The sequence below is a fragment of the Trichomycterus rosablanca genome, chromosome 12 (assembly GCF_030014385.1).
Source record: "Trichomycterus rosablanca isolate fTriRos1 chromosome 12, fTriRos1.hap1, whole genome shotgun sequence".
NCBI lineage: Eukaryota > Metazoa > Chordata > Actinopteri > Siluriformes > Trichomycteridae > Trichomycterus > Trichomycterus rosablanca.
In genome coordinates, this window is record NC_085999.1 from 34,602,689 (window position 1) to 34,613,626 (window position 10,938).

At 36.2% G+C, this 10,938-nt stretch overlaps 1 protein-coding gene across 1 annotated transcript in view; it reads right to left on the bottom strand.

The window, feature by feature from the left end:
• The window catches only part of sestd1 (SEC14 and spectrin domains 1), a 45,205-nt gene extending 34,609 nt beyond the window's left edge, over positions 1-10,596 (bottom strand). The window contains exons 1-5 of the mRNA XM_063006349.1: positions 10,500-10,596; positions 5,602-5,663; positions 4,520-4,607; positions 2,860-2,968; positions 57-147 (exon numbers count right to left, since the gene is read on the bottom strand). Of these exons, the coding sequence (XP_062862419.1) occupies positions 57-147; positions 2,860-2,968; positions 4,520-4,574 (255 nt within the window). The 5' untranslated portion in view covers positions 4,575-4,607; positions 5,602-5,663; positions 10,500-10,596. The remainder of the gene's footprint in view (positions 1-56; positions 148-2,859; positions 2,969-4,519; positions 4,608-5,601; positions 5,664-10,499) is intronic.
• Positions 10,597-10,938: the final 342 nt, after the last annotated feature.

Genomic DNA, 10,938 nt, shown 5'->3' on the forward strand with positions numbered 1-10,938 from the left:
GTTTAACAGATTAATACTGTTCTCTGATTAGCACAAGATTTAATAAGTGCAGTTACCTGCAGCATGAGAACCACCGTCTTCACAACATTCCACTGAGACCTTCTGCCATCCACGATCACTGTGAAACCCCTCGCCTTGCATTTCTCACTGCACGCCAAGAAAGAAAATAAAACAATTGTACACATAGACAAGACAGACAGACAGAAAGGTATATAATCAGGTCCAGAATAAGTGCCACACTTAATACAAATACGTAAAATAGCTGTATTTAGCTTAAACTCCTATTACCTATACACGTTTTGATATTGAAAAACAATGCACATTTAAGCGTTACAAATTCATTTAAACGAAATGCAATTAAAACAACTTTCTACTCATATTTTGTTTTATGTAAGTTCACCAGAGTGTTTACAAACTCCTAAGCAGTCATCCACATGAGGTAACACAGAGGCCAGTCATTTACTGACATGGAGAAGATTGAGAGAAAACACAAGAGTGTTGCTCTACATGAATCACGCAATGATAATAAAAATGATCTCCATCCTAAAAAAATTCAATATCCACCATATGGGCAACAATTGTGCTTTTTAAACGGACACTCTGAACAAAATGCTGGGTAGGTTCATCCCCCAGCCGATTCCTTAGTCGAGACTCCAATTTCCACTACTATAAATGTTTAAAAAGAAAATTCTGTTAAAAAAACTAAAGCCAGCAGTTGGAAAAAAGTGTCTTCATACTACAGGGTGTCTGTATCAGATCTGTGTCTGCTCAGTGTGGCTGTATCAACCCCGTAACAGCTCTACATCAGCCCTGTATCAGCTCTCTTTCGACCCTGTATCAAAGTTTGTATCAGCTCTATATCAACCCCGTATCAGCCCTGCATCAGCTCTGGTACTCAGCATCTTTACAAACAATCCACATGATGTTACTCCCATGAGCTCTTTCAAGTGTTTATGTTGTCATCTTAGTGGGAAAGTGTTTATTACATTTTAAAGAAATGTTATACTGTTATCTGGGGAAATCTATTCTCCTTTTATAAGAATAACGTTAACTAGAAATTAAAAAATCCTTTAAATTACAAGAAAAAATAAATACAAATACATCGCAGTTTCCAAAATAAAATAATTGTGCAAGACAATTATAATTTCCCTCACAATATAAACCAAATTTCATACAGATTTTTACACTTTTCAGGAAGCAGGCAGAAAAAAATTATAACACCACAAGCCAAAGGGGAGGAGGTGGTGGGCAGAGGGCACTTCAGACTATAAAAGAGCACAGTTGGCATTTAAATGGCACTGTGGATCAGACAGACATGGTGGCTGAGTTTAGGCTTCAGACTCATTAAGACACTTATAAATTAACAGTGGAGAACAATTTGGTGAAGAGTCACTGAGATACATGTGCGGAAAGTCCCTCAGCATTTCTTTATTAATAGTCAAGATGGTCAAATTAAGAATGCAAAAACTAAATAAATAAAGTCAAAGGTAATTTTATAATAATTCTGCATGTTTGTTCGAATGTCTAGTCTAACAGGCTTCATTTAGTCATGTTATAATGATTTATTAAGATTCTGCTTCTGCATTATTTCTTTTTTTTCTCCCAATCTGGTTAAAATTACACAGTTGCATCTCCCACCCTGACTGATGAGGGCTGAACCTAACACAGGCCCCCTACGACATGGGTGTAGCAGCCAGCCGTGTTTTTCCTCTGTGCTGTTTTGGCACAGATGTAGAATTTCAGAAGTAAGCCTATTATCATTTTACATTAGCTAAATAATATAATTACTGAGCTAAAATCCAGGTCACCTTATCACATTTCTTGAAATATATCATCAGCCAGTTAATTACATCATTTTTTTCAACTGCACTCAAATTCAGGGGTCATCACAGCGGATCATTCTGGTCTGCATACCTAATCTGGCACAGTTTCTACGCCGGAAGCCCTGCCTGACACCTGACCCTTTTTATTTTTTCCACCCCAGTGGTTGTTCCCAGTGGTAACATCCACTAACTCTGGGTGTTAGTGGAAGTGGGGTAGCGTATTTTAACGCTGCTGCACCACCCCAAGCATGATCCAGACAAAAAATGCATTAATGGTGTGCTTTAAAATGAACAGAAAATGACAATTTGTGTATTGCCACAGCTTTATTCTGGTCAGGGTCGCAATCATTAAGCGCAATGCAGTAACACACCCCGAACTGGACACCAATGCATCTCGATGCCTTGGCCTGCAAACTTAAAACAAGACTGAAATGTGTCTGTACTGTGCAGTGTTGAGTGATTCTGCAGAGCAGGAGTTTACCACATAAACCAATAAAGTCTGTGCACAGTTTAGTGAGCAAAGTTACTCTCAAGAAACAACACATCTGAAAATAAATCTGTGCTGTTTGGTTTGTTCTGGGCAAACACACAAGCAATTTTTTTCTTAGAGAAAATTCAAAGTGTATTTGAGTGTATTATTAATAAATGGATTTTATGTTATAAAGCCAAAAAGTCTTTGGCACAATCTGGCACTCTATGACCCAGTTCGCCTTTCTTTCATTACTACACCCATTACATTTAAATGAGGGTAGAATTACTGTAGTTTATCACTCCATCACTGGTCAGAAGTAGAACAGATAGAGAAGCAGTAATTCCTATCAGTATACTGTATAGTGTAGTAATGTTTTCCAGCCTGGATCATAAGAAGTGGAATCATATTCTCCTGAGGGCGTTTCATTCAGAGACCCCTACATTTTAAATATAGTCTATGGAGTTTCAAAGCTATTTCAAATGCATTTAGAGTCATTTTATGACAAAAAGGGGAGAATAACTAGCGCTGAAGGAATGAATGCCAATTTTCACTTGGTATACTGACCTAGGGATGCTGAGCAGGTAGTCCAGGGTGGAGCTAAGCTCTTCCATGCTTGTCTGCTCGGTGCATAGTGGGATGGTCAGGATCAGGCCGCTGCGCCGGTCCTTGCCGCCTGAAAATTAAAAGGAAAAATAAGGGGGTTGAGGAGGTAGTTTTAGGTGCTGTAGGGTCCAAGGCTGTCAAATGATACTGAAGCAAGTACATCAGATTTACACATTCAAATGCACACATTTTTAAGAAGAACAGTACCGTCATTCATGGTTAAAATAATTAACTGATCTGGGAGCAGAACTGACACATGCACTAATGCTGCATTCATATGATACCGGGACAAAAGCACTTTTGCGCTGCTGTATCATTGTTTGGAGTTAAGCTTACCATGCTACCACACAACCTTGAGCATCCACTTTTATTTAGAACCATGGCATTGTGAGGGAAAATATGACATGGTGACCAGAGTACTATAAAACTGTGAGACCGGGTTTAAATTTTATCTTCGCTAATCCTGGAATCACTTGTCATGGCTTTGTTGCTCTTTAATAAGATTTAATTCACCCTCCAATTAATGAAACAAAGGTTTATAAAGCCACTTTATTCATTCACTGTTGACTAAATAGAAAATCATTGCTTTTAGAAAGCTCTGTGCAGATAGTCACTATTCTAACCAAATCTGGCTTCCAAGATCAGAACAGCCATTCCATTTGCAAGGTCAAGAAAAAAAAACTTGAATTGTGTCAAGCCAGCTTTACATAATCAAGAGCTTAGAGGCTGCCATGTAAGACCAAAGCCAACTGTTACCATTGAGTAAAGTTTGTTGCTGACCACACAGAGTTTGAAAATGCAGTGAGTGGGTTCTTGTCTTGCACAGAAGCCTCTTAGCTCCTGAGGCTCACCAGAAACTTCCAAGCTTCCACACCACTTTAAGCCAATAATTACTAAGAGGCGCAGATGCATGACTGTAAAACCAAATATGAATAAATAAATAAAAATCACAACCGTTAGTGGGTTGAGCTCTCACTGGGATTATATCACCCTATAATTAATCAGCTTCTACTCCATTTGAATCAAACCTACCCAAGTAGTTTCTAAATGCCATGATGGAAACTATAATTGTTGGAAAAAGTCATAACGTCAAGGAGAAATTTGACATTTATTATAAGTGTGGCTGTTTATTACTTAAGTGAACTGTGAGGGCACTAATTAAGCAGAATGAGGTTAAATCCAGGAGGGACCTTTTATTTCAAAGCCAAACAGCTCAGCACATATTAGGGGTCTTGACTAATCAGGGGCAAAACCATAACTAGGAATTAAGAAATACTTTGTGAACAAACCAAGGGAAACACAAAACAGCAGACAAGGCAGTACAGTAGAAAGTACATGATGCCAGCAAAACACAACTCGGATGGCTATGTATTTTTATCTTTTCATAATAAATAACAGATAACGTGTACTAATGAACATACACTTTTTTCTCTAAGATGTAAGCATCTCCTCACACCTTATAATATAAGCTTTTTATACTTTTCATACAAATACTATTCATATGGTCACCAGGAGTCAAAATCAACTTGATCGCCCTGTTTATTCGTTTTCAAGCATGAAAGTGTACTCAGATAAGAATTTATACTTATTACCAGTTATGAAAACATATTTATGAACCTACCTGACAAAAAAGCCAATTTCTTCCTCAGTAAGGGTAGAATTGTGGTGGCATCCATCCTGGAATCACTTGGGTCACTCTCAAGTCAAGACTGCATGAAATAGAACACACCATAATAAAATCAGGGGAATTTTACCCAAATATGTTTTAATAAACAAACAAGGGCCAATAACACTTGGGGTTATGGGTCCATTTCATTTTCACTGCAATGAGCATAATAGTTAAGCAAATGCATCTTTGATTAGAACCACAATAATGTAATGATAGCTAGCGTTTAACTGCCAAGTTTTTATTGATGCACAATAACAACTCACATCTTCTGAAATGTGCTATTTAATGACATGATGCACATAATGTTACATGCGGTATGATTGGATGTACCTAACAAGCCAGCAAACAACAACACTGCTAGCTTCACTCACTTAATAAATCAGCCAGTTCTTTGTTCAGGTACAAAAAAGGTTCCAAAATATCCAGTTATAAAATCATGCAACTGAAATTACTGGTACTGAATATATAGCCAATTAGGGATGGAATGTTTTTTGTCTGGAACATCTTGTTATTCTGAGACAGCAGCAATAGATGAGCGATCGTCTCTGACTTTACATCTACAAGGTGGACCAACTAGGTAGGTAGGAGTGTCTAATAGAGTGGACAGTGAGTGGACACGGTATTTAAAAACTCCAGCAGCGCTGCTGTGTCTGAGCCACTCATACCAGCACAACACACACTAACACACCACCACCACGTCATTGTCACTGCAGTGCTGAGAATCATCCACCACCTAAATAATACCTGCTCTGTAGTGGTCCTGTGGGGACCATTAAAGAACATGAAAACAGATGGACTACAGTCAGTAATTGTAGAACTACAAAGTGCTTCTATAAGGTCAGTGGAGCTGATAAAATGGACAGTGAGTGTAGAAACAAGGAGGTGGTTTTAATGTTATGGCTGATCAGTGTACACACCAAATTAAATCATATATTTTAACATATTTTATCCTCATACCATGAGATTCATTTTTCACACTTCCAGGCTAAATGATGCCATGTTAAACAAACATCAGCTAGAGAAAAAACACTTACCTTAAAAAATGGTGCAGTACAGCAAACTCATTCTCTTATGCGTAAGCGTCTTGGTCCATGTTCTGTAGGGAGGAGAGCGAGAAGAGGATAAGAAATGAGATGAGTGGAGAACAGGGAGTGATACGTTGGAGAATCATTGATCTTTTGGTTTTATGATAACGATGTTTCCCGGTTCAGCTCAATCACTCCCCTGATTATGCAGGATGAGGACAAATAAACTGCTCATATCAGAAATTCCCATCAACCCCATATATTATTAACATAAGGCTTCATATACAGCGGGTACCAAAAGTCTAGGAACATAAGTGAAAATTCTGTTTTTACATTTTTCATGAATTTGATGCAGTGTGTTTTTTTTCATTACACACAATAAAATCAACAACATTCATGTGAAGTGTTTGAAAAGTTTGCAGGTAGATGAAAGTTAAAGATACTATCGGACCAATACAAACTATTAGTGAATATTAATATTATTTAGAAATATTTATATAAAATAATACTTAAACGTGTTTACTGAGAGACAGAAGAGCAACATCTCCACTGCTACAGAATGTGCTGAGTAAAATTTGTGCAACCCTGTCTCCTGCTTTCACAGCTCACTAATCGCCATGCCAAATTATTCCGTTAACGGTTCAATGGTTAACCATAAGCATTGCTAACTAAAATGATGGAAATATTAATACAGTTAATATATTTGCAACCTAATTCAACTACTTGATTCAGCCATCACAGTCACCAGTGGGGCTGCAGCCAATTAACAGTAAGTCACATGCACAATCCTCCTCTTCTTAAATAAAATGTTTCAACAATGAGTTTTACATAATAATAAAACACTGAACAGAAGACGATATTTAATGTTGCATTAAAATGTTATAAATATAAAAACAACTCTGGAGGTGGAACTAGACTATGAGGAGGTAACCTTGTGGTATTTCATGAAGTTCTTTGAGCGTCTCAGTTTAAAAAGTTGTGTAGAAGAGATTATTGTTTTACTCTATGTGGTGCACAGGAGATAACAGTAAAAAAGACATTTGCGATTGTGAATAGAATGTTACAACAATATAGGTTTATAGACTGAATTTATTGACCAGTACCTCTTTTATACTGGTCTGGCTCAAGTTTTTGACTGAACAGACAAAGAAGCCAATGACATATTTTCCTTTAGAGCTCTTCTCTATGAATCTTCAGGAATATTATGTAACGTGCCCTAGAACATAAAATTGGTGTGATTTTGCTAAAATGGTGAATATTCGTTAAATTGGCACAATGTGCATTCAAGCCAATACGCACAATAAAACCACCACTTTTTAATTGCTGCATGTCGCTGTGATAGACCCCGAAGTACTTGGGAAAGCTGTTGTCATTTAACACAGTCTGCTGCTGTATTAAGAAATGCAACCTGAAACCCTTTTTAACAAAGAGAAAGCTCTACATCAATTCTATACAGAAACACTGTACTCAGTACTCGGTGCAGTAGTATATCTAGTACAGTAATATTAAGTACTTAGTGCAGTAATATTAAGTACTTAGTGCAGTAATATTAAGTACTCAGTGCAGTAGTATATCTAGTACAGTAATATTAAGTACTTAGTGCAGTAGTATATCTAGTACAGTAATATTAAGTACTCAGTGCAGTAGTATATCTAGTACAGTAATATTAAGTACTTAGTGCAGTAGTATATCTAGTACAGTAATATTAATTACTCAGTGCAGTAGTATATCTAGTACAGTAATATTAATTACTCAGTGCAGTAGTATACCTAGTACAGTAATATTAAGTACTCAGTGCAGTAGTATACCTAGTACAGTAATATTAATTACTCAGTGCAGTAGTATACCTAGTACAGTAATATTAAGTACTCAGTGCAGTAGTATACCTAGTACAGTAATATTAAGTACTAAGTGCAGTAGTATATCTAGTACAGTAATATTAAGTACTAAGTGCAGTAGTATATCTAGTACAGTAATATTAAGTACTCAGTGCAGTAGTATACCTAGTACAGTAATATTAAGTACTTAGTGCAGTAGTATATCTAGTACAGTAATATTAAGTACTCAGTGCAGTAGTATATCTAGTACAGTAATATTAAGTACTCAGTGCAGTAGTATACCTAGTACAGTAATATTAAGTACTTAGTGCAGTAGTATATCTAGTACAGTAATATTAAGTACTTAGTGCAGTAGTATATCTAGTACAGTAATATTAAGTACTCAGTGCAGTAGTATATCTAGTACAGTAATATTAAGTACTCAGTGCAGTAGTATACCTAGTACAGTAATATTAAGTACTTAGTGCAGTAGTATATCTAGTACAGTAATATTAAGTACTCAGTGCAGTAGTATATCTAGTACAGTAATATTAAGTACTCAGTGCAGTAGTATACCTAGTACAGTAATATTAAGTACTTAGTGCAGTAGTATATCTAGTACAGTAATATTAAGTACTTAGTGCAGTAGTATATCTAGTACAGTAATATTAAGTACTCAGTGCAGTAGTATATCTAGTACAGTAATATTAAGTACTTAGTGCAGTAGTATACCTAGTATAGTAATATTAAGTACTCAGTGCACCTAGTACAGTAATATTAAGTACTAAGTGCAGTAGTATATCTAGTACAGTAATATTAAGTACTAAGTGCAGTAGTATACCTAGTACAGTAATATTAAGTATTCAGTGCACCTAGTACAGTAATATTAAGTACTCAGTGCAGTAGTATATCTAGTACAGTAATATTAAGTACTCAGTGCAGTAGTATATCTAGTACAGTAATATTAAGTACTCAGTGCAGTAGTATATCTAGTACAGTAATATTAAGTACTTAGTGCAGTAGTATACCTAGTATAGTAATATTAAGTACTCAGTGCACCTAGTACAGTAATATTAAGTACTAAGTGCAGTAGTATATCTAGTACAGTAATATTAAGTACTCAGTGCAGTAGTATACCTAGTACAGTAATATTAAGTACTCAGTGCAGTAGTATACCTAGTACAGTAATATTAAGTACTAAGTGCAGTAGTATATCTAGTACAGTAATATTAAGTACTAAGTGCAGTAGTATATCTAGTACAGTAATATTAAGTACTCAGTGCAGTAGTATACCTAGTACAGTAATATTAAGTACTTAGTGCAGTAGTATATCTAGTACAGTAATATTAAGTACTCAGTGCAGTAGTATATCTAGTACAGTAATATTAAGTACTCAGTGCAGTAGTATACCTAGTACAGTAATATTAAGTACTTAGTGCAGTAGTATATCTAGTACAGTAATATTAAGTACTTAGTGCAGTAGTATATCTAGTACAGTAATATTAAGTACTCAGTGCAGTAGTATATCTAGTACAGTAATATTAAGTACTCAGTGCAGTAGTATACCTAGTACAGTAATATTAAGTACTTAGTGCAGTAGTATATCTAGTACAGTAATATTAAGTACTCAGTGCAGTAGTATATCTAGTACAGTAATATTAAGTACTCAGTGCAGTAGTATACCTAGTACAGTAATATTAAGTACTTAGTGCAGTAGTATATCTAGTACAGTAATATTAAGTACTTAGTGCAGTAGTATATCTAGTACAGTAATATTAAGTACTCAGTGCAGTAGTATATCTAGTACAGTAATATTAAGTACTTAGTGCAGTAGTATACCTAGTATAGTAATATTAAGTACTCAGTGCACCTAGTACAGTAATATTAAGTACTAAGTGCAGTAGTATATCTAGTACAGTAATATTAAGTACTAAGTGCAGTAGTATACCTAGTACAGTAATATTAAGTATTCAGTGCACCTAGTACAGTAATATTAAGTACTCAGTGCAGTAGTATATCTAGTACAGTAATATTAAGTACTCAGTGCAGTAGTATATCTAGTACAGTAATATTAAGTACTCAGTGCAGTAGTATATCTAGTACAGTAATATTAAGTACTTAGTGCAGTAGTATACCTAGTATAGTAATATTAAGTACTCAGTGCACCTAGTACAGTAATATTAAGTACTAAGTGCAGTAGTATATCTAGTACAGTAATATTAAGTACTCAGTGCAGTAGTATATCTAGTACAGTAATATTAAGTACTAAGTGCAGTAGTATACCTAGTACAGTAATATTAAGTACTCAGTGCAGTAGTATACCTAGTACAGTAATATTAAGTACTTAGTGCAGTAGTATACCTAGTACAGTAATATTAAGTACTCAGTGCAGTAGTATACCTAGTATAGTAATATTAAGTACTCAGTGCACCTAGTACAGTAATATTAAGTACTAAGTGCAGTAGTATATCTAGTACAGTAATATTAAGTACTAAGTGCAGTAGTATATCTAGTACAGTAATATTAAGTACTCAGTGCAGTAGTATACCTAGTACAGTAATATTAAGTACTTGCTGCAACAGTATGCGTCTGACACTATGCACTTGTATACATTCACGGCTTCATCCGGGGATTTTAAGCTGTGTACATTTAAATGAGATTTGAAAAGACCGTTAAACGGATGATTCTAGAAGGTGATTTTAAAAATAACGGTCACTATGAAAGCTGATTTATTGGAAGCTGTGCTCAGTTACTCTCCGGTTCTCCGGCCGCATGTGTGTGTGTGTGTGTGTGTGTGCGCGTTGAAGGACAAAAATCTTCAGTTACCCGCAGTATGTAAATCAATAACATGATACACAAAGGCATACCTGTGTTAGCGTTCATTATATATCACTAACGTCTATAAACACCTGAGAATGTGAAGCCAAGGCCGTGTTTATGTTAGCCTAAAGCTAACTCTGAGCTCCATTCTAGTACATGAACGACTCCTGCACTAACGGCTCCCCCACCTTCAGCTACGAAACACGCCTCATTTCTCTTACTGAACTGCATTAATGTTTGTCTGGCATAAACATTTCAGTCAGAAATTACCTTTTCTCCTTCGTTCAAACCCTGAATGAGCCGATATTCCGAAGCCACCTTTAGTGATGTGAGAAATGCAGATCAGCTCGGAGCTAGGAAGCTAAAAGCTTAGCTCCACTGTTTTGTTGGACAGAGGAGAATCTGAGCGACCAAAGCCACGCCCACGCCGACATACCAACCAATGAGATTCGTTACTGAAGGATGGGCCGCTCTGGGTCTCTGTACAAAACTATAAATACACCGGACGCTGCTTCATTCAAATAATACTGTAACATTCATTCATTTATTTATCCATAGATCTCTCAAATCAATCTGTCCTGGTCATTGTCGCGGGGTGTACGATGCACTAGGCACAAGGGAGAAAGTCACTGTACTAATCTATCACAGGGCATCACGCTTTTACTTGGGCGGCACGGTGGGTAGCACTGTCGCCTCACAACAAGAAGGT